This window comes from Nycticebus coucang, chromosome 12 (assembly GCF_027406575.1).
Source record: "Nycticebus coucang isolate mNycCou1 chromosome 12, mNycCou1.pri, whole genome shotgun sequence".
In the NCBI taxonomy this organism is placed as follows: domain Eukaryota; kingdom Metazoa; phylum Chordata; class Mammalia; order Primates; family Lorisidae; genus Nycticebus; species Nycticebus coucang.
Window position 1 is genome coordinate 58,822,971 of NC_069791.1, and position 20,710 is coordinate 58,843,680.

The 20,710-nt window shown below is 37.6% G+C and overlaps 2 protein-coding genes across 14 annotated transcripts in view; one reads left to right on the forward strand and one right to left on the reverse strand.

The window, feature by feature from the left end:
• Window positions 1-20,710, forward strand: part of ERC1 (ELKS/RAB6-interacting/CAST family member 1) — a 663,469-nt gene that overhangs the window by 103,337 nt on the left and 539,422 nt on the right. The window lies entirely within an intron of this gene.
• Window positions 16,355-17,003, reverse strand: LOC128562303 (60S ribosomal protein L9-like). Its single transcript, XM_053557140.1, has one exon. It carries the CDS (start codon window positions 16,990-16,992, stop codon window positions 16,414-16,416), a length of 579 nt encoding a protein of 192 aa, XP_053413115.1. The 5' UTR covers window positions 16,993-17,003; the 3' UTR covers window positions 16,355-16,413.

The window sequence follows — 20,710 nt, forward strand, 5'->3', positions numbered from 1 at the left end:
ATCATAGCTCACGGCAACCTCAAACTCTTGGGCTTGAGCCATCTTCTTGCCTCACCCTCCCAAGTAGCTGGGACTGTAGGCATGTGCCACCATGCCTATCTAGTTTTTCTGTTTTTAGCAGAGACAGTGGTCTGGCTCTTGCTTAGGCTGGTCTTGAACTCCTGAGCTCAAGCAATCCACCGTCTTGCCTCCCAGAGTGCTAGGTTTATAGCACTCATATTTCATAATACTCCACTACATTGCAGGTAAGCAAATTCACCAAGTATAATGTGAGCCACTGAACCTGGCCTGTTCCCTTTTTTCTTTCTTCCTGCCTTCTTTTCTTCCTTCATGATAGTTTTATTGAGATGTAAGTGAATTCATCCTTTATTGTATACGGTTTTTGCTTTCTTAACCTGACTTATTTGAGGAAAGTAATAGTAAATTGCTTCTTCTTGAACAAGGGAATAGATGATATAAAACATACTGTTTAGGTGCAGCTTTCATTGCTATCAGCAGAGTGGATTGAAGGGATACAGGGAAAGCACATGAGTTTGTGGTGGAAGGCCTGGATTAACTTGGGTGATGGGAATGAGATACTCAAAAAAATATTTGGTTGTAGGCTGTGATGGCAAAAGAGACGACTACAGTGGACCATGGTATTGAGATTGGGGAAATGTTTTTGCCGTTGATTAACAATGAAGAGGGATTAGAAAGTGGAACTAGAGACAGTGAATTTTATTTTATTCATTTATTTATTTAGAGAAAGAGTCTCTCTCTGTCATTTGGACTCGAGTGCAGTGGTGTGATCATAGCTTATTAGAGCCTTGAACTCCTGGGCTCAAGCCATCCTCTTGCCTCAGCCTCCAGAGTAGCTGGGACTACAGGTGTGTGCCACCATACTTAGCTAGTTTTTTATTTTTTGTAAAGATGGGGTCTCACTGGGTTGCTCAGGCTGATCTCAAATTCCTCACCTTAAGAAATCTTGCTATGGCCAGAATTTCAGTTTTACAGCTTTTCTGGGATCCCCTTGACTAAGAAGGGGCTTTTCAGTGGGAAGGGGAACATAGGACTTTATTTTCTAGTTTACTTTGCCTCGTTTTGGGCCAACATTTGTCACAGACAGCATTGATGGCCAAAGTGCTGGGATTACAGGCATAAGTGCATGGTTTTAATTATTTGAATAGAAGTTTTTCATAAGCATTTGGAAATGAGAGACTAATGACTGTGACCTTAGGTACATTCACAAGGAAGTTATATGTGTGTGCCTATTAATGTTGGGGAACTTTTCTAGTTAATTTCATTATCATAGTTTATATGTCTCTTAATTGTGGGAGTAAGGAGTAGAGAGGGAGGAGCTGTTAGTTCATGTTTTATATGAATTTCACCCAACTGTATTTATATTTTAGTCATCTTTGTTGTAGTATTTTTCTTTGAAGGCATGTAACTTGAATGATTCTCTCAATTCCTGAAAGGCACTCTTCATTAGAAAAGGTAATAATGATTTATGATTTTGTGATGAACAAATTTCTTCTAATAGATATCCTTTGCTTTGGCTAATGACAAGTTTATTGGGGATCATACAGCTTTGCATGATGAATTAGGAGTGAGTTGGTGAAAAGAAATATTGCCAAAAAAATGTGCTTTCAGTGAGGAGATGATTAATTTTATCTTGAAAATATTCTATTTTTCTTTTATGAACAAAATTAGAAATGCTTTTATGGCCAGGTGTGGTGGCTCACGCCCGTAATCCTAGCACTCTGGGAGACTGAGGTGGGTGATTGAGCTCACAGGTTTGAGACCAGCCTGAGCCAGAGTAAGACCTTGTCTCTAAAAATAGCCAGGCATTGTGGCGGGGGCCTGTAGTCCCAGCTACTTGGGAGGCTGAGGCGAGAGAATAGCTTGAGCCCAAGAGTTTGAGGTTGCTGTGAGCTATGATGCCATGGCACTCTACCAAGGGTGACAAAGACAGATTGTGTCTTCAAAAAAATAAAAGAAATACTTTTATGAACTGTTTTTGCCCTGCCATACGCATCTCTAAAAATATTCATTTTTTCCTTCTGGAGTTGGTAAGTTAGCCTTTAACATAGTTCTATTTTTCTTTTTCTTTTTTTTTTTTGTAGAGACGGAGTCTTACTGTACCACCCTCGGGTAGAGTGCCGTGGCGTCACACGGCTCACAGCAACCTCTAACTCTTGGGCTTACGCGATTCTCTTGCCTCAGCCTCCCGAGGAGCTGGGACTACAGGCGCGCGTCACAAGGCCCAGCTATTTTTCTGTTGCAGTTTGGCCGGGGCTGGGTCCGAACCCGCCACCCTTGGCATATGGGGCCGGTGCCCTACTCACTGAGCCACAGGCGCTGCCCTATTTTTATTTTTCTAACATATGTCTATTCCTTTTATTTTTCCATATTATTCACAATGATGCTTCTTGAAATGCTTTCCCTTTCTCTTTGTTCTGTCTTTCCTACCCAATAGGCTCATGGCAAGTTCTGTTACATTTTGACAAATTGTGGAGAATACCTGTCCACTTTAATTTCATAAGCAGACACCCTGTAGACTGAGAAGGTGAGAAATAGTTGAGCCTTGATGTGTATACTTAAGCTATTCCTTAACAGTGACTGGTGGCTTACGTACCCCAGAGTATGTGATATACTGTTTAGCTTTGAAGTCGTCCTGGGGGTAACTGCTCTGGTCTTAGATAAGCCTTAGGTACTTGAATAGTCCACTGTAGCAGTTGCTCTCAAACTTTTTGGCCTCAGGACCTTTGTATACCTGTAAAAATAAATTAAGTAGCTAAAGTAGCTTTTGTTTATCTAGGCTATATCTATTAATATTTGTTGTATTAGATACCAAAATAGAAATTTAAAAACTATATGTTTAAGAATAAATCCATTAAATGTTAACATAAATAACATTTGTAAATGAAAAAGAATCTTGCAGGTTTTTTTTAAGGCAAGGAAACTATGAGTCTAAGGGCCGTACAGGGGTCTTCTGACTCTGGTAAGAGGCTGCCATTAGGGTCTTGACTAGGGTCACTTTTTTTTTTTTGAGACAGAGTCTCATTATGTCACCCTCGGTGGAGTGCTGCGGCGTCACGGCTCACAGCAACCTCCAACTCTCTTGGGCTTAAGTGATTCTCTTGCCTCACAGCCTCCCGAGTAGCTGGGACTGCAGGTGCCCGCCACAACATCTGGCTAATTTTTGGTTGCAGGCCTGGTTTTGAACTCGTGAGCTCTGGTGTATGTGGCTGGCGCCCTACCTGCTGAGCTATAAGCATCAAGCCATTGACTAGGGTCACTCTTAAACTAAAAGTCTTTCTTCTCTCATCTGTTCAGTGTATTATGATCCTCGAGATCTACAAGGATCTTGCTTCTTCAACTAATTTAGGAAATTTAAGTATTTCTTTAGTAATAGTAATGGGAAAATGCTGTGAGCAAAGTGAGTAATAGCAAACGTTGTTTGTTTGCTGTTGCTGATGGCATATATTTTTCTACCCTTAGAGAGGTTTCTTGGGTGGGTTATTTTAAGGAGCCCCTAGTAGTTGTATTTGGCTAACTAGTACTCTATTTATTGAGGTTTTGTGATAAGAATTTCTCTTTGTCTTGTAAATAACCCAATTTTTATTATGAAGGAATTAAAAAAGAAATGAGATGTATAGATCAATTTTTCGTTGTAATCATGTCCAAACTAATACTTTTATTTTGTTCTCTTTGGGAGCCATTTAATATGATCGTATCCATAGTTCTAAATGAAGGAGCCCCTGAATTTCTCAAGAATCACTACATATTTTAACAATTAGGACTGGGCAGAGTGACTCATGCCTATAATCCCAGTATGTTGAGAAGTTGAAGTGAGAGGATTACTTGAGGCCAGGAGTTTGAACCAGCTGGGCAACATAGCACGACCCCATTTGTAAAACAAAAATTAGCTGAGAGTTGTGGTATGAGCCTGTGCTCCCAGCTACTTGGGAGGCTGAGGCAGGAGGATTACTTGAGCCTGGAAGTTGGAGGCTGCAATGAATATTGATTGTGTCGCTGCACTCTAGCCTGAGAAACAGAGTGAGACCTTGTTTCTAAAATAAAAAATTTAGATAAGTAATTAATCAGTCAATCTCGTGAGCAGTACTTGAGCATTATATATTTTTTGTCCTGAAAAAGAAGAGGGAAAATCTTCAAGAATTTCTTAACAAGGGGAATCTGTGTTACTGTGCTTATTAGGGAGCATTGTAAAATTCTGAAAGTGAGAGAGCTCCGTTTTAAATACTCTGGATATTGGCAGGCAGTGGATATTAAGCCACTCTCATGGAAAACGTTATGTGACTTTTTATTACCCCATTTGTGTTTGAGGAATGCATTATCTTCTTTTCCCATCTCATTGAGCTTAAAAGGGTCTATTTTTGAGCAATGAGCCCATGATAATGTGTTGCCCTCTGCTAATGTTGCATTGTCTATTTACCACTGTTGTATATTCAATTTTGATTGGGATTTTAAGTCTTCTCTGCATGGTAAAAAAGAAATATATTGCATATTTTTTTATTTTCTGATACTCCTAGCGTAGGATATGACAAAAGGTTGTCATTATTTTGTTATACAACATAGTTTTGCTCTGAAGCGGGGAATTGAGACAAATTAACCTCTCATTTTTCCTTAGTGCTGTAATGTTATCTGATTGAATAACTTTGTCCTCTATTTTTGTAGTATTTTTGTTGTTGTTTGGATACAGGGTCTTGCTCTGTCACTCAGGCTCAAGTAAAGTGATGTGATCCACTCCAGCCTCCAGGTCCTGGGCTCAAGTGATCCTCCTGTCTTGGCCTCCCAAAGTGCTGGGATTATAGGTGTGAGTCACCACACCCCCTGGTCTTCATACTATCTTAAAAACATAACTGAAGAAAACGGTTTTTCAGGTTGTTTCTTCATTGTTTATATTGAGTTTTTCTTTTGTGTTCTGTGAAATCTAGGAAACAGTATGTTTCTGTAACTTTTACTTTCATCATCAAAAATGTAAATAATAGCATATTATAGTTTGTGGTCAAGAGTTTTAGATGGATTTTTTTTATTTTTTTAATTTCAAATTAGTATGAGGGTACAAATTTTTAGGTTACATTGTTCTCACTTCCAAGGTAAAGGTCAAGTTGCAGTTGAGCCCTTCACCCAGGGAGCATGCTGTGCACATAAGGTGAGGTCCTCCCAGTTGCCCTCCCTCCTCTCACCAGTTGTCCTCCCTTTCTCCCTCCTCCCTCCTCTCCCTCCCTGCTCTCTCCTCTCTTCTGACTTCTCTTCCCCCCTCCCCTCCTTCTAGTTAGACTATATTTGTGTTCTATAGTTTGTGTGGATGTATTATTTATATATTGGTTTCATATTAGTATTAGTATTTTTTTCCATTTCTGAGATACTTTTCTAAGAAGAATGTGTTTTAACTCCATCCAGGTAAACATAAAAGATGTTAAGTCTCCAACTTTTCTTATGGCTGAATATACTCCATGGTGTACATATGCCACGGTTTGTTGATCCATTCATGGTTTGATAGGTATTTGGATTCCTTCCATGACTTGGCAATTATGAATTGAGCTGCAGTAGACATTGTGGTGCAAATGTCTTTGTGGTAAAATGATTTTTGTTCTTCTGGGTAGATACCTAGTAATGTAATTGCAGGACGAAATGGAAGGTTGACTTTTAGTTCTTTGAGAATTCTCCATACTTCTTTCCATGAAGTTTGTATTAGTTTGCAGTCCCACCAGGATATTTATTTTATTTTTTCTTAGTACACCATTATCATTCTTGTTTTTGGTCTGAGATAATGGTATTAAAACAAAAACAAAACTGCCATGATTATGTAGTCAAATATTTGTTTAAGCACAATTTTTGAAAGATTTTTTGTTTTTATGTAATTGCATTATATTTACATTACAAACTGTCTACAGCATTCATTGTATTTCAAAGAAACATTTTTGGGGACTAAGTGACAACAACTGTGTAGGATTTAAAAACTGTTGAGAAATTGGGAGGATATAATCATAAGATATTCTTTCTTCTGAGTACCTTTCCTAGATTTGATAACCTGCCTAAATTAGTAATTTATCGTTGTCACATGGCTCTTCATAGGCATAAGAACTTTGAATAGGTGTTACGTTCTTAGAAGAGAAGCATACTTTAATGTGTTTCCAGTCTTTCCAATCCTCCAATTTTATGAGGATACATTTTTTATTTCTATGAAAACATGTTAACTGTGGTACATAGTCTTTTTAAGAGATGAAACAGTTGAAAAATAATGTACTTGTCTGGGGCAGTGGCAAACCTGTAACCCTGGCACTTTGGCCAAAGTGGGTGGATCTCCTGAGCTCAGGAGTTTGAGACCAACCTGAGCAAGAGTGAGACCCTGCCTCTACTAAATAATAGAAAAACAAAAAACAAACAAATAATAAAACTAGCAGACATTGTGGCTGGTGCCTGTAGCCCCAGGTACTTGGGAGGCTGAGAGTAGAGGATCACTCAAACCCAGGAGTTTGAGGTTGATGTGAGCTATGATACCACACCCAAGGCAATAGAGTGAGACTCTGTCTTAAAAAAAAAGAAAGAAGGCGTGGTGCCCCATAGTACAGTGGTTATAGCTCCAGCCACATACCCAGGCTGGTGGGTTTGAACCTGGCCCAGACCAGCTAAACAACAATGACAACTGCAACCCAAAAATAACCAGGAGTTGTGGTGGGTGCCTGTAGTCCCAGCTACTTGGGAGGCTAAGGCAAGAGAATCACTTAAGCCCAAAAGTTTGAAGTTGCTGTGAGTTGTGATGCCACAGCACTCTGCCGAGGGTGACATAGTGAGACTGTCTAAAAAAAAAAAAAGAAAGAAAAATAATGTACTTAAATGGTAGGAGATACATTTTGGAATTCCCTTGGTATTTCTGATGGTAGATACTTATTTTTAAGTGGTAGTGTATTGGGTTTTCAATTGCTGGAGAGTTGTGGGAACATTAGCTGCTAGAATAACTGCGGGCAGATGGTGTGTCTGGGATTTAGGGTGGAGAGGGCTTATAGTTACCATATCCTCTGCATTGCTTAGGATATGACCATACATTGAAAAGTTCTCTTTCATTCCATATGAGTTTCAAAGTTTTTGCTAGAAATTTGTGGAGATAAAAAATCTGATTATACTCATCTGGGCTTAGGTCCAGATTATACAGATGTGCATATTAGCATGTTTTGACTGAAGTGTAAGTTGATAAAAGATTGTATTTTGTTTCATTTGGAACTTTAGGTAGAGTTTTTATCATTTTGGAAGGTCACTTCAACAGAAACATTGCATTGTTGCCAATACAACTACCTGTTGCTCCTCTGTTTGCCAGTGCATACACCTTTTGATGTGCTCCAGTATTTACATAGTAACAGACATGCTATTTTGTTATAAAATTATTTCCTTTCATTTTTCCTTCATATTTTTTTTGAAATTACATGTGAGAGTGGGTTTATTGTCTGTGCATGTCAGGGTATTAAAAGGTATGCTTATAAAATTTTTGTTATAAAACTGGAGGGGAGGCGCTGTATTTGATAAGCTTGAGGATTTCCAGTGTAGGAGTTCTAACTCTAAATTTGAAATCACGAGACCTGCATTTTAGTTTTGATTGCCATGGCATGGTGTTTAATATTTTTGAGCCTTAGTTTCCTCATCTGTTAAACACAGAGAGTTGGACTAGGTGGTCTCTAGAGATTCCTTCTTCTAGAATTACCAGATTTTGTTTCTGTTAGTTATCCTAGTGGATTATCTAAGAACCTTCTCCTGTTGATCATAATGCCCAAATTCAAAATGGATTCATATAACCAAGCTCAGGTGCTTTTGAGAATGAGAAATGCATAACTATTGAAGTTCTTTTCAAGATAGGTAGCATAAAATCAGTGTTTACATATGAAGAGCAAAGAGTTTTCATGTGAGTTCCATCAGTTATTAAATAAGAATAATGCTTTTATTGGAATATTTAAATGAGATTGAAGGAGATAATGTGTATAAAATTATGGACAACACTACCTGACATAATAGGCAGTGGAATAAAAATTAAATCAAGTAGTTTGTAAATACAAATACATTTTATAATGTTTTTGAAGTATAAGATGTACCTTATAATTTGCCACCAGAAGGTAGGCAGTAGCATGGGACCTACAAAATTTTTTAGAAAGTGGGACACAGTGGATAATAATCACTACCAGCTCATTTTTAATATCCCCAAAGGAATTACTAGGGACTTTGAGGAGGGTAATTAGTTCTCAGGATTTTCAGTTACAGTCATATTCATTATTTAACATTTTTATTTCCACAATGACTCATCTATGAATTATACAGTGCTTTCTCAAAAGGAATGTAATATTGCTGGAAATAATTTTTTTACTGCTCTGTTTTCTTTCTGTGGTAAGGGGATTCTGACTGGTTAGTTGGGCCCCAAACTCTCCGCAAATAATTTTAACTATGTGCTTTTGGATGAAGAAGACTTAGCCTTCACGAGGCGGTGGAGATTTCTTGTGAATGGGCAACTTCACGTTTGAATGCTTGTATTTACTTATTCTGTTTATTTTAAACTTTTAATTTCTCTATGGTTCTTTTAATAGTTAGCTGACATCTTACAAAATAAGTATATGTCACTAAGAGGTGTGCACTTTGCTGCCTTACATTATCCCTATTATTATCCCTATATAAAAAATAATAGCTTTTATAGATATAGATGCTAATATAGCTAGAATAGAATAACTATTATTGATACAGATGTCAGTAATAATTGTTTTAGAGCATTTATGGATCCCATCCTAGATGCTTTCATAGAAGTTAATTCTAGGCCTCTCAATAGTCCTGTAGCAAAGTGGCACTGCCCTCATTTATAGGTGAGGAAACTAAAAATCAAGACAGGAACTTGGTCAGGTCTCACATGTGTCAAGTGGCAAATATTGGTCTTGTTCTGTCTGGTAACAAAGCCATCTAAAATGTCATTGTGGTGTTTTTGACTAAGGACAACTGAGTGAAATGTAGATATTTGTTTAAAATATTTATTGAAAAATTCATGTTTATTCAGTCACTTATCAAATACATTGACTGCATAAAATTCCTTTATGTTTTCATTGGAGGGAGAAACACAAGAATAGGAGTATCATAGGATCCACATGCTTGTGAGAATGGTTAACATCAAGAGACAAGGCAGAGAAGGATTAAATAGGTACTGAATTGTAAAATGGTTAAATAATCAGTTGGTCAGTAGATATAAATGACACATATCTGTACTTTTTTGTCTTTTTTTCCCCTCCCTCCTCTCCCTCCCTCCCTTCCTTCCTCTCTCTTTCTTTCCCCCTCTCCTCCCCTCCCCTCCTGTAACAATAGTCTCACTCTGTCACCCAGGCTGGAGTACAGTGGTGCAATAATGGCTCACTGCAACATCAAACTCCTGGGCCCAAGTGATCCTCCTTCCTCATTCTCCCAAATTGGTGGGACTACAGGCACGTGCCACCATGCCAGCTAATTTTCTTTTTTAAGAAACGGGGTCTTGCTATATTGCAGGTTACTATTCTTGTTTTGATTAAGCATAAAAGTGTTACATTAGTGATTCCCAGACTTGAATTTCACATGCCAATGAAATTAAAAAAAAAAAAAAAAAAAAAGGAAGTGAGGAGACTGGTAGGGGATCATCAAGTAAAAGCAGTTTCGAGAAAGATAAATGACCACACATTGTTGTATTACTGTTACTTTGTAAAAGGAAGACTAAATTGTGGCACCAAATAAATTAGAATTCCATAATGTCTCACTAAGGGAGACTTGTTTCCAAGAATGTAGCTCTTAACTTTACAGTGACAACTGAGAATTGACAGAGACTTGAGAGTGTTGGTTTATAGGGTGGTGCCTGTGGCTCAGCAGGCCCCATATACTGAGGGTGGCAGGTTCGAACGCAGCCCCGGCCAAATGCAACAAAAAATATCTGGGCGTTGTGGTGGGCGCCTGTAATCCCAGCTATTTGGGAGGCTGAGGCAAGAGAATCGCCTAAGCCACGGTGCTCTACCGAGGGCAACAAAGTGAAACTCTGTCTCTTAAAAAAAAGAGTTTTGGTTTATAATAGAGGTCTTTATATTATGGCCTGTGAGCAAAATCCTTCCCAGAAGATTAATATATTCCACAAGCTAAGAATGGTTTTTATATTTTTAGATGATTTTTTTTTTTTATTGTTGGGGATTCATTGAGGGTACAATAAGCCAGATTACACTGATTGCAATTGTTAGGTAAAGTCCCTCTTGCAATCATGTCTTGCCCCCATAAAGTGTGACACACACCAAGGCCCCACCCTTTAGATGATTTTTTAAAAATACTATATTTTGGCTGGGTGCGGTGGCTCACACTTGTAATCCTAGCATTTTGGGATACTGAGGTGGGTGGATTGCCTGAAATGATGAGTTCAAGACAAGCCTGTGCAAAGCTTGTATAGAAATAGAAAAACTAGCCAGGCATTGTGACAGGGGCCTATAGTCTCAGCTACATGGGAGGCTGAGGCAAGAGGATTCCTGGAACCCAGGTGTTTGAGGTTGCAGTGAACTATGAGGCCATGGCACTCTACCTAGGGTGACAAAAACAATTATATTTTGTGAGATGTGAAAACTGTATGAAATTCAAAATTCAGTGTCCATAAACACAGCTGTGCTTATTTATGTATTGCCTATGGCAGTTTTCATAGCACAGTGGTAAAGTTTAGTAGTTGTGATAGAGTTTGTGACTTGCTAAACCGGAATTAAAGTATTTAATATCTGGCATTGTACAGAGAAAGTTTTTTGATAACTGGTTTAAACAACAGAATAGCTAGTAATACCCAACACTTGTGTAGTGCTTACTAATGAACAGGACCTGGTTTATTTGCTCTACCTATGTTAGTAACCACCATAACTCTCAATCTTATGTGGTAGGTACTCTTAAACTTACTTTATTGAAGTGGAAACTGAGGCTTAGAGAGTAACTTGCCCAAGATCACACAGATGTTAAGGGACGGAGGCCGGCTCCCTGCCAAATAGTGTACCTCCCTCTACAGTCTTGACTGTCAGAAAAAGGAAATAGAGAAATTTTAGGATGCCAAACACACTCTTCACGTTTACCTTAATTGTTTCAGGAGAGGAAAGTAGGTTATTCTATAGTTGCCCAAAATGTTATCATTGAGTAATTGAATGAAGAATAAATAATAAATCTGTCACTTTCTCAAAATCCATCACTTCTGAACTATTGACTTCATATTTGCTATACTTGGAATAGTAAATTACATTACTGAGTTGGTGGAGGCTAACTTTATCTGGTTCTTTACCATTATTGTAATTAAATATTTATTTTTAATATATTACTCTTAAGGAGCATTAGGCATATTTCCCAAGCCTTTAATTTAAAAAGAAAACATTTATTGACATGTAATGTAAATACAGAAATGTTTTAATTAAAAAGGTAAATGTCTTTTTGTTTTGGGAGAATAGATAGGGCTTTGTATGCCAAAGTCTGAAAATTAAACTAGTAGTTGGGTATTCAGGTGAATCCGTTCAAAAGGAAATCACTGTTTTCCTTTTTAGAGAAGAAGGCTTTGAGGGAAAGAGAGTAAGGTTGCAAAACTGGTTGAATGAAAGAAAGAATATTGGTAAGTCAAGCAAATGAACTGGAATTAATGTGACTAGTTCTGATTTTACAAGTAATGTGTTTACAGTTTTCCTGCAGCTAATGTCAGTATAAAGTGCTGATTTAAAGAAATAGAATTCTAGTGGCTGCATTTTTTTCTGAATTGAACCTCACCAGATTTTGAGATTTAAAAATGAGGTAACTAATGTTCAGTTAGTTTTGTGTTCCTCTCAAGGTTAGATGTATATCCGAAACTGGTTTTGATGGGTTTAAGACAATAGAGAAGAGAGTAAGATTCTTTTTTTTTTTTTTCAAATCTATTTTACTGCCCAGTGATTTTTATCTTATTGAAGATGAAATCCCAAGGGGTTGGAGAGTGTGTTGGAGTGGGTGGAGGCAAGGGGGTATTGAGGTGGTGGTAAAGGGTGATTTTTGACTTATGGTTCACTTTTACCTTCATATTTGGGAGGTTGCCTTCTTTTACTTTGAAATTTTGTGCAAATGTTTATGGGCAAAATTGAATTTTGTGCAAATGTTTATAGGAATATCAGACGAATAAAAGCTGCTAGTGCTTTCCATACTAGAGGGAATTAATTTCTCAAAGTGTTGGGCTCATTTCTGATTTGTTGCATTTGTGTGGTTTCTATTTGCTGCTGTTTTTACTCTTCCCATTAGAGAGTTAGGTTTATGGTAGAATTACTGTTGGTAGTTTTTCTTCCCTTTACCCATTTCATTTATTATTTGACCTGAATAAATTTTTCTTAAATTTTTCCTTTTTTTTGCATACATTTATGGGAAGTGCAATTTTGGACACTAATAATTTTGAAAACTATCGCTCCTTGTAAAAAGTGGCCGGAATTAAAATCTAAAATTCCACTCTGCCCGGGTTGAGGTGGCATGTCACAGTCCTTGACAGCCACTGCCACCTCTTTTTCTCGTGACAGATGGCCTCCCCTCCTGGTTGTAATCCGCTGCTGAATTTTTTCAAGGAATGAATACCATGTGTTCCCCGTTTTGGCTCCGGTTGTGTTCTGCCCACTCATTGGCTTCAGAGGAACTTGAAATTGGATGTACTTGCTGCTGACATTTGTGGCAGGAAGTGGATACAACTGTGGCTCCTAGTGCCAAGTATTCATTTATTAGAAAAATTGTAGCTTCCTAAAATTAAACATTGTTTCTGTGTCACACCAAGAGTACAGCTGAATTTTATTACTTTTTTAGAATATGCTTTTCACTTCATGTTGTATTGTAAATAATTTTGGTGGCATGTTTATTACAAAATAGGTTGTTAAGTCTGAATTTCACATACTTAAGGATTTATAGTCTTACCAGACTATAGGCTGTGTAAGAAATTGGATAATTAGATCTAAGTGCCCAGAATATAATTAATATAATTACGAAAGGGACTTGTATCACAGACACTGTAGAAACAATCGAAATTGTTTGTGAGGTGTGGTATTGGACTTTGTACTTACATTTGAATATGCTTTGCAGTTCATATAGATAGTAGTACTTACTCATTTTAACTTTTTTGCTGAGGATCCCCCATACACTGATGGATGTAAATGACATCATCTTCAGCCTTGAAGAAATTGTAAATCTATACCTGAGCCAGTTTAATTGTATAAAAACTGTTGTGCATATTTGGAGGTACGGTGTTTGTTTTTAAAAAACACCTTCCAGGTTAGAGCAAACAAATATTCTTAATATTTCTTCGTGTTTTTGTCAAAAAAATACCTTAATTAAGATAAATATAAACACATAATTCATACTACCCTCATTGATATTGGAATTTGGATTTCTGTCCTCAGAAATCTCTGTTCTTTCAGAGTCTCCTGTGTTTGGCTGAGTGAATGTAGTGCAGGAATGGCAAAAATGTTGCTCACCCACGGACGCAATCTCTGAATCTGTTTTGGCAATCTCTCTTGCTGAACCTAGATCAGTGTTTCTCAACCTTGGCTGCATGTTAGGTGTGACATGTGGCCTCCATATGGGGATGCTGAAAAGCTTCTGGTGATTCTAATGTAGATAACTATGATGAGTAAGAGATGTTATGTGAACTGAAACCAGTTGCCATCCTTAGTCCAGTGAAGTGGTTCATAACCATGCCATAATATGTGAATAGTTTACATTCGAATGGATAGGGATGTTTATCTTTGGAATTTGAGAGCATAAATATAACATGGAGTGATTAGATGTTAGATGATGCAAGCTTTTTGTGACATTTTAAAAGATGTAGCTTCAAATTATAGCTTTCACATGAAGGCTATAACCCAACTATAGCACAAGACTATGGGGAAGGGGCCAAGGAAGGGGAAGGGAGGGGGGAGGTTTTGGTGGAGGGAGGGTAATGGGTGGGGCCACACCTACGGTGCATCTTAGAATGTGTACAGGCGAAGCTTACTAAATGCAGAATACAAATGTCCATATGCAGTAACTAAGAAAAGGCCATGAAGGCTACATTGAACAGTTCGATGAGAATATTTCAGATGGTATATGAAACCCGCACATTGTACCCCTTGATTGCACTAATGTACACAGCTATGATTTAACAATAAAAATAAAGAAATTAAAAAAAAAAAGATGTAGCTTCCAGGGGTAAGCTGGAAAGGCAAATGAGTGTGGGACAAGAGGTTGTCAGATTGAGGTGGGATACCCACGATGTAGGGATGTTGTTAAAGACAATGAGAGGGAAGAAAAGAGCAAAATTAGAATGCACCCTGGCTTTTTTTACTTGCAATAGAAGGATGGAATGGAAAGTCAGGTTGGGCTCTAAAGTCTTGAAGAGAAACTGTACTTCTTCCCCAACCAGGAGGTGTACCTGGGGCTTGTCCTTCTGTGAGACCAGGAAGTGGTTGTAGCAGACTAGATGGAAAGGGAAAGTTCCCTTCCATCCAAACTTGTTCTTTGCTTAATGGCAAAAGGCTCAAACTTTTCATTAGAGCATTTCTTGAGCTTCAATATATATGATTTATCTGGGAATACTTGTTTAAAATTTCTGGACCTCACTCTAAAAGTTCTGGTTTAGGACTGCTGGGACAAGGTCCCAAAGTTTATATTTTTATATGTCAAAGTTAACCAAACCTTTTTTGTTTGCTTACTATCTTTTAAATGTTTCCCCTATCCAAGTACTATTATTTAATAATTTAAAAACTTGGTTCATTAGAAAAATTGAATCTTAATTAAATTAATTACTTAATTTCTTATAGAAACAGTATCTTGCTCTGTCACCCAGCTTGAGTGCAGTGGCAGGATCATAGCTCTCTGCAATCTCTTAACTCTTGGCCTCAAGCAGTCTTCCCACCTTCGTCTTGCAAAGTGCTGGGATTATGGGCACCAACCACTGTGCCTTGCCAAGATTTTGTATTTCTAACAAGTTCCCAGGTGATGCTTATCCTTCTTTTTCTTTTCTTTTCTTTTTTTTTTTTTTTTTTTTTTTTTTTTGAGACGGAGCCTCAAGCTGTCGCTCTGGGTAGCGTGCTGTGGCATCACAGCTCACAGCAACCTCTAATTCCTGGGCTTAAGTGATTCTCTTGCCTCAGCTTCCCGAGTAGCTGGGACTACAGGTGCCCACCACAATGCCCAGCCTTTTTTTGGTTGTAGTTGTCATTATTTATTGGCAGGCCCGGGCTGGATTTGAACTCTTCAGCTCTGGTGTATGTGGCTGGTGCCTTAGCTGCTTGAACTACAGGCACTGAGCTGATGCTTATCTTTCATGTCAGGGAAATCATGCTAGAGGAAATACTAATCAACCAAGTTGGAAACCTAGCACATTAGGCTTAGATTTATTTTGTCTCCCTCTATTTTGTACTATATGTATGTACTATTTTATACTATATATACATGTACTATATGTACTATTTTTATACTATATATATTTATACTAAATATATAGTATAAATATATATCTCTCTATATCTCCGTATATCTATATATCTATATCTGTATCTATATCTAATCTATCTATCTATCTATCTATCTGTCTATATATATATATCTCCAGAAAACTTTCTTGTTTTGAAACAGAGTTTCACTCTGTTGCCTGGGCTAGAATGCAGTGATTTCAGCCTAGCCCTCAGCAACCTCAAACTCCTGGGCTTAAGTAATCCTCCTACCTCAGGCTACCTAGTAACTGGGACTATAGGCATGTGCTACCATGCCCAGCTAGTTTTTCTATTTTTAGTGTAGACCGGGTCTTTTTTTGCTCAGACTGGTCTTGAACTCCTGAGCTCAAGCAATCCTTTCCACTTGGCCTCCCAGAGTGCTAGGATCATACGTGTGAGCCATTGCACCCAGCCTATACCCAGAAAACGTAAAAAAATAATACAATAGAAACATATGTATTCATCACCTAGAATTAGCAAATGTTAATCATGTGTGGATAAATATGAATTATGAATAAATATTCTTTTTTGGATAATATATCAAACTTTTGAGTACAAGGAATGAAAAATATGGCAACTTTTCTGGGTTTGAGATCAGTACTTGTTAGGATAAATCCTGTAATATTGAAGAGGCAATTGTGTTCCATTAAGATGCTTGATCAATCTTTTAGGCAACAAAGTGAGAAGGAAAGAAAAAATACAATCTAGATTATATGCTCAATCTGAGAAAAACAGTAAGAAGTATTATGTGTACTTAAAAATGAAACTGTCAGATATAATCCTTTTAACCTGTGTCTCTTTGTTTGAGTGATTAGCAGGATTAATTTATTTTTTATTTTTATTTTTTCCAAATTAATGAATCTTTTATTGCATCGCTAAAATTACAAAGAGATCTTAAGGAATATCATGTGGTATCTTGCTGCAGCTGGGCAACTCTTAGATCTTATTCATCAGCCTGCTGAACTGTTCCTTTTTCAGAGACATAAATACCATCCAAAAATTTTCTGATATCCTTGTTTTTAACGGTTGTGGCCTGCTGAATCAAAGCAACTGAATTTGAAACAAGCTTAATGTCGTTTCCTTCGAGGATTAACTTATCTTTCTGGGTTTGAGATACCGAACAAGCAACGCCTGCCCTCATCCGAAACCGGTGGATATATTTTTCACCCAAGAAATTTCTTATTTCAATAAGAGACCTATTCCCCTGGATAACAACGTTGATGGGGAAGTGAGCATACACAGACCTCATCTTGTAACGGAAGCCCCGTGTAACACCCTTGATCACGTTCTGTACGTGACTACAAATAGTGCGAACAGTAGCCAGTTCCTTTCTATTTCCCCACCATTTGTCAACCCGGAGCCTCCTCTTTTTCTTTCCAAGGAGACTGAGTTCCACATTGATGTGGTTGAAGTCCCTCTGCAGGGTTCCTCTGGGACCCTTCACAATAACTGTGCGTCCTTTCAGAGTGATGTTGACATTTTCTGGAATGTCGACTGTCTGATTGCTGAGAATGGTCCTCATTCTCGCGGAGATGCGGCAAAGAGCTAGCAGGATTAATTTAATAGGCTCAATTTATTTTTCTATAAATCTGGGAGGGGTAAACTGTTATGTATGGTGGTATAAAAAATTAAATAATGTGGGGCGGTGCCTGTGGCTAAGTGAGTAGGGTGCCGGCCCCATATGCCGAGGGTGGCGGGTTCAAACCCAGCCCCGGCCAAACTACAACAAAAAAATAGCCGGGCATTGTGGCGGGCGCCTGTGGTCCCAGCTGCTTGGGAGGCTGAGGCAAGAGAATCGCGTAAGCCCAAGAGTTAGAGGTTGCTGTGAGCCGTGTGACATCATGGCACTCTACCCGAGGGCAGTACAGTGAGACTCTGTCTCTACAAAAAAAAAAAAAAAAAAAAAAAATTAAATAATGTGAAGACATTGTTTACGGTTCTAAAACACTTGTTCAATTCTAAAACAACTTGTTTTCCAAAACTGTAACTGACATTCTACACCAATAGATGGGTCAAGAGGGAAAAACATACTAATTAGGTATTGTGCTTTCAACAAAGGATAAGTTCATATTCAGTGCTGTTTGTTCGATTTTGCATGAGTTAAGGTAGTTTTGATTAGTCTTGCCTAATTTTTTGTCATGTTTTAAATAGGTGCCTCATTCAGAAAGATCACCTTAGCCAAGTTAGTTAATAACGCTGTTTTATATTCTTCTGGAGAACATTGTATATCAAGTCTATTTATTGTTTTCCATCTTGCAGCTAATAGATTTGTCAGGATTTCCTGAACTTGTGATAGTTTCTGTAAATTTTCCTCACCATTCTTTGAAGTGAGAATTTGTACATGGCTTTGGAAAGTATAGGCTTATTGTCTGATGAAAATCCTTGTATAGCTTTTTCCCTCCCTCCTGTTTATTCATTTTTAATATCACATGTAATTATCCTCTTGACATAACTATTTCTACTTTGTCTTTCCAGAGTCTTCCTGTTTGATTTTTCCTTCATGAATTATTTGTTCCCACTTGCTAGACCTCTTTATCTCCATTCATTAACTAGACCTTAGGAATATAACGCTTTTCCATTTTTCCTTTACGGCTCATATAATACATGCAGGTTGTAGAAGACAAATGAAAGCAAGTACTTTGCAAATTACTGATATATTTGCTTGTTTTTGTATAGTCTGGGAATTTGATCTCTTTACTGTGGAAACCACCTATTTTGTCTTCCAGATGGGAGTGTGAGTTTTAACTCAGCTTTGACTTTTTGGGTACCAGGTGCTTATCTTTCGTTTGCAGGAATTAGGACAAGAATGTCAAAGCACACTTGTCATTGTCTTTATTGTCCTGGTTTCTCAGAATCAGAAAAAAATATAGGTTATTATTATTTTTATAACTAGATCTCCTATATTTATGGATAAGAATTCAAAAATTCTTAAAGGGAAAATCACTTTGGATGTTATATGCTATAAAAATCATGTATTCAAAGTTTGAACTGTCACAATTCTTTTTTTTTTTTTTTTTTTGTAGAGACAGAGTCTCACTGTACCACCCTCTGGTAGAGTGCCGTGGCGTCACATGGCTCAATTCATGAGGATTTGCCAAGCATTCAAATTAAAGACCAATCAGAAAATGACTTCTATTTTTGTAGAGGGCTACTCTATGGCCAAATGCTTTCTTAGGAGCTGTGGTCACATTATGTAGTATGATGAGTATCACAGAGCAATTGCAGTTGGTTAGGAATTGCATGTTGCAAACCTTTTACAATCTTTGTTTTTACTTATCATTTTTGTTTCACTAGGATTCTTAGCTTTTTTTTTAAATTTACTTTGTATCTTGCCTGGTTTGGCCACTGACCTTATACTGTATAATTGAAGTTCAGCATTTTGGCAAAATTGGTGGCAGTGTTAGCAGTTTTTCTCATGGCATGTCACTGTGCATTGTCTGGGATGGCGTGCTTTGTCAGTATCTGTATGGTTTCCTGGTAAGAGAAGGGCAGTCTGGCTGCATTCACTCTCACAAGATGACCTTTGTTTCTATATATTCTCTACTTCAACATAGAATAGCATTGTCTAATCAGTCTGTCAGGAAATATTTATTGAGTGCCTATTGTGAATGTCCAGTAGTGTGTTTGGTGCTTTGAGAGATTTTTTTTTTGAAAGGGGGTTAGGGGAGAAAGGGAGAGTGTTAACATAGAATTTATATACTGTGTGCTTTCATAAACATGAATTTTTTGAGGGGCAGAATTCTAGAGTATTTTGGCCCAGTCTAGCTTCCAGAATTGAATTATTAAGAGTATGCTTTTTTTTTTTTTTTTTGAGACAGAGTCTCACTTTGTCACCCTCGATAGAGTGCTGTGGCATCACAGCTCACAGCAACCTCCGGCTCTTGGGCTAGAGCGATTCTCTTGCCTCAGCCTCCCGAGTTGCTGGGACTACAGGTGCCCACGCCACAGCGCCTGGCTATTTTTGCTGCAGTTGCCATTGCTGTTTTAGCTGGCGGGGCTGGGTTCGAACCCATTACCCTTGGTATATGGGGCTGGCACCCTACCCACTGAGCCACAGGCACCACCCAAGAGTATGCTTTGTTAAGAGTTTGCTTTTTCCCCAGTTAGGTACAACTGATTCATATAAACGACATATTTAAGGAATTTTTGGAAGCTGCTATTTTATATATAGATTTATTAGAAAATCAGTATATCTTAAAATATGTGATGGATTTCTCACAATTTCAGCATTTAAGAAAATTTTTGGAATAGGAAGATGCTCATAGTATTTTAGGGGAAATACATATAGTATGTATACAATGATGAAGTTTTAGAAGTAGAATCGAGTTATTATAGGATTGAATTAAAAACACAAGCTGTGGAGTCAGACTGCTGGGTGGTTCTGCCACTTATTATCCAAGTGACCTCGGACAGCTTATTTTTCTTCTCTGTTTCCTTTTTTGCAAAATGAAGAGAATAATGGTATATCGTGGGAGAGATGTGAGAATTAAATGAGTTAAATACATAGAGCATTTAGAGTTGGGGTTGGCATGTGGTAAGCATTAACTAGGTGTTAATTATTAATTTTTATTGACTATCAGCATAGAAACAGATGTTTTGAAGGATACCTACCAAATAGTTTTCATTGATTTTTCCTTAACTATATAGAATTACTGATTTTTTTGTTTGTTTATCTATGGTTCCCTTCCCCCATAATGAATATACATTTCTAGTATAATAAAATAAAAAAGAAGTATAATATTAGTTTGAATATTTATAGGAATCACATGATAAAATACGGAATTAGTTGCTTAGAAGTTAGTAAATATTTGATAATGGACTACAAAGAAGGTTTTTTTTGTTTTTAAGCTGTTCACAATTTAGTAAACATGGTAAAAATACAGAAGGAAAAGTTTTAAAGACTGTTGTCTTGTTTAAATTTCTCTTCTCTTCCTTCACAGTTTATTCCTCACAGATCATGTAATGTCAACATATGATCTGTCCTTCCAAATGTTCCATATGCTGATGATAAGAATGTGTATTCTGCAACTGTTCAACAGAATATTCCGTACATGTCTGTTAGGTTCTGTTGGTCTATAGTGCTGTTTAAGTCTGATGTTTCTTTGCTGATTTTCTGTCTAGATGATCTGCTCAGTGCTGAAGTGATGTGTAGCTGTCTCCAGTTGTTATTATATTGGGTTCTTTCTCTTTAGCTTTAGTGATTTTGCATTATGTATCTGAATGCTCTGGTGTTGAATGCA

Excerpts from the sequence above, each read along its gene's own strand:
- LOC128562303 (XM_053557140.1), bottom strand. The coding sequence starts at position 16,992 with ATGAGGACCATTCTCAGCAATCAGACAGTCGACATTCCAGAAAATGTC.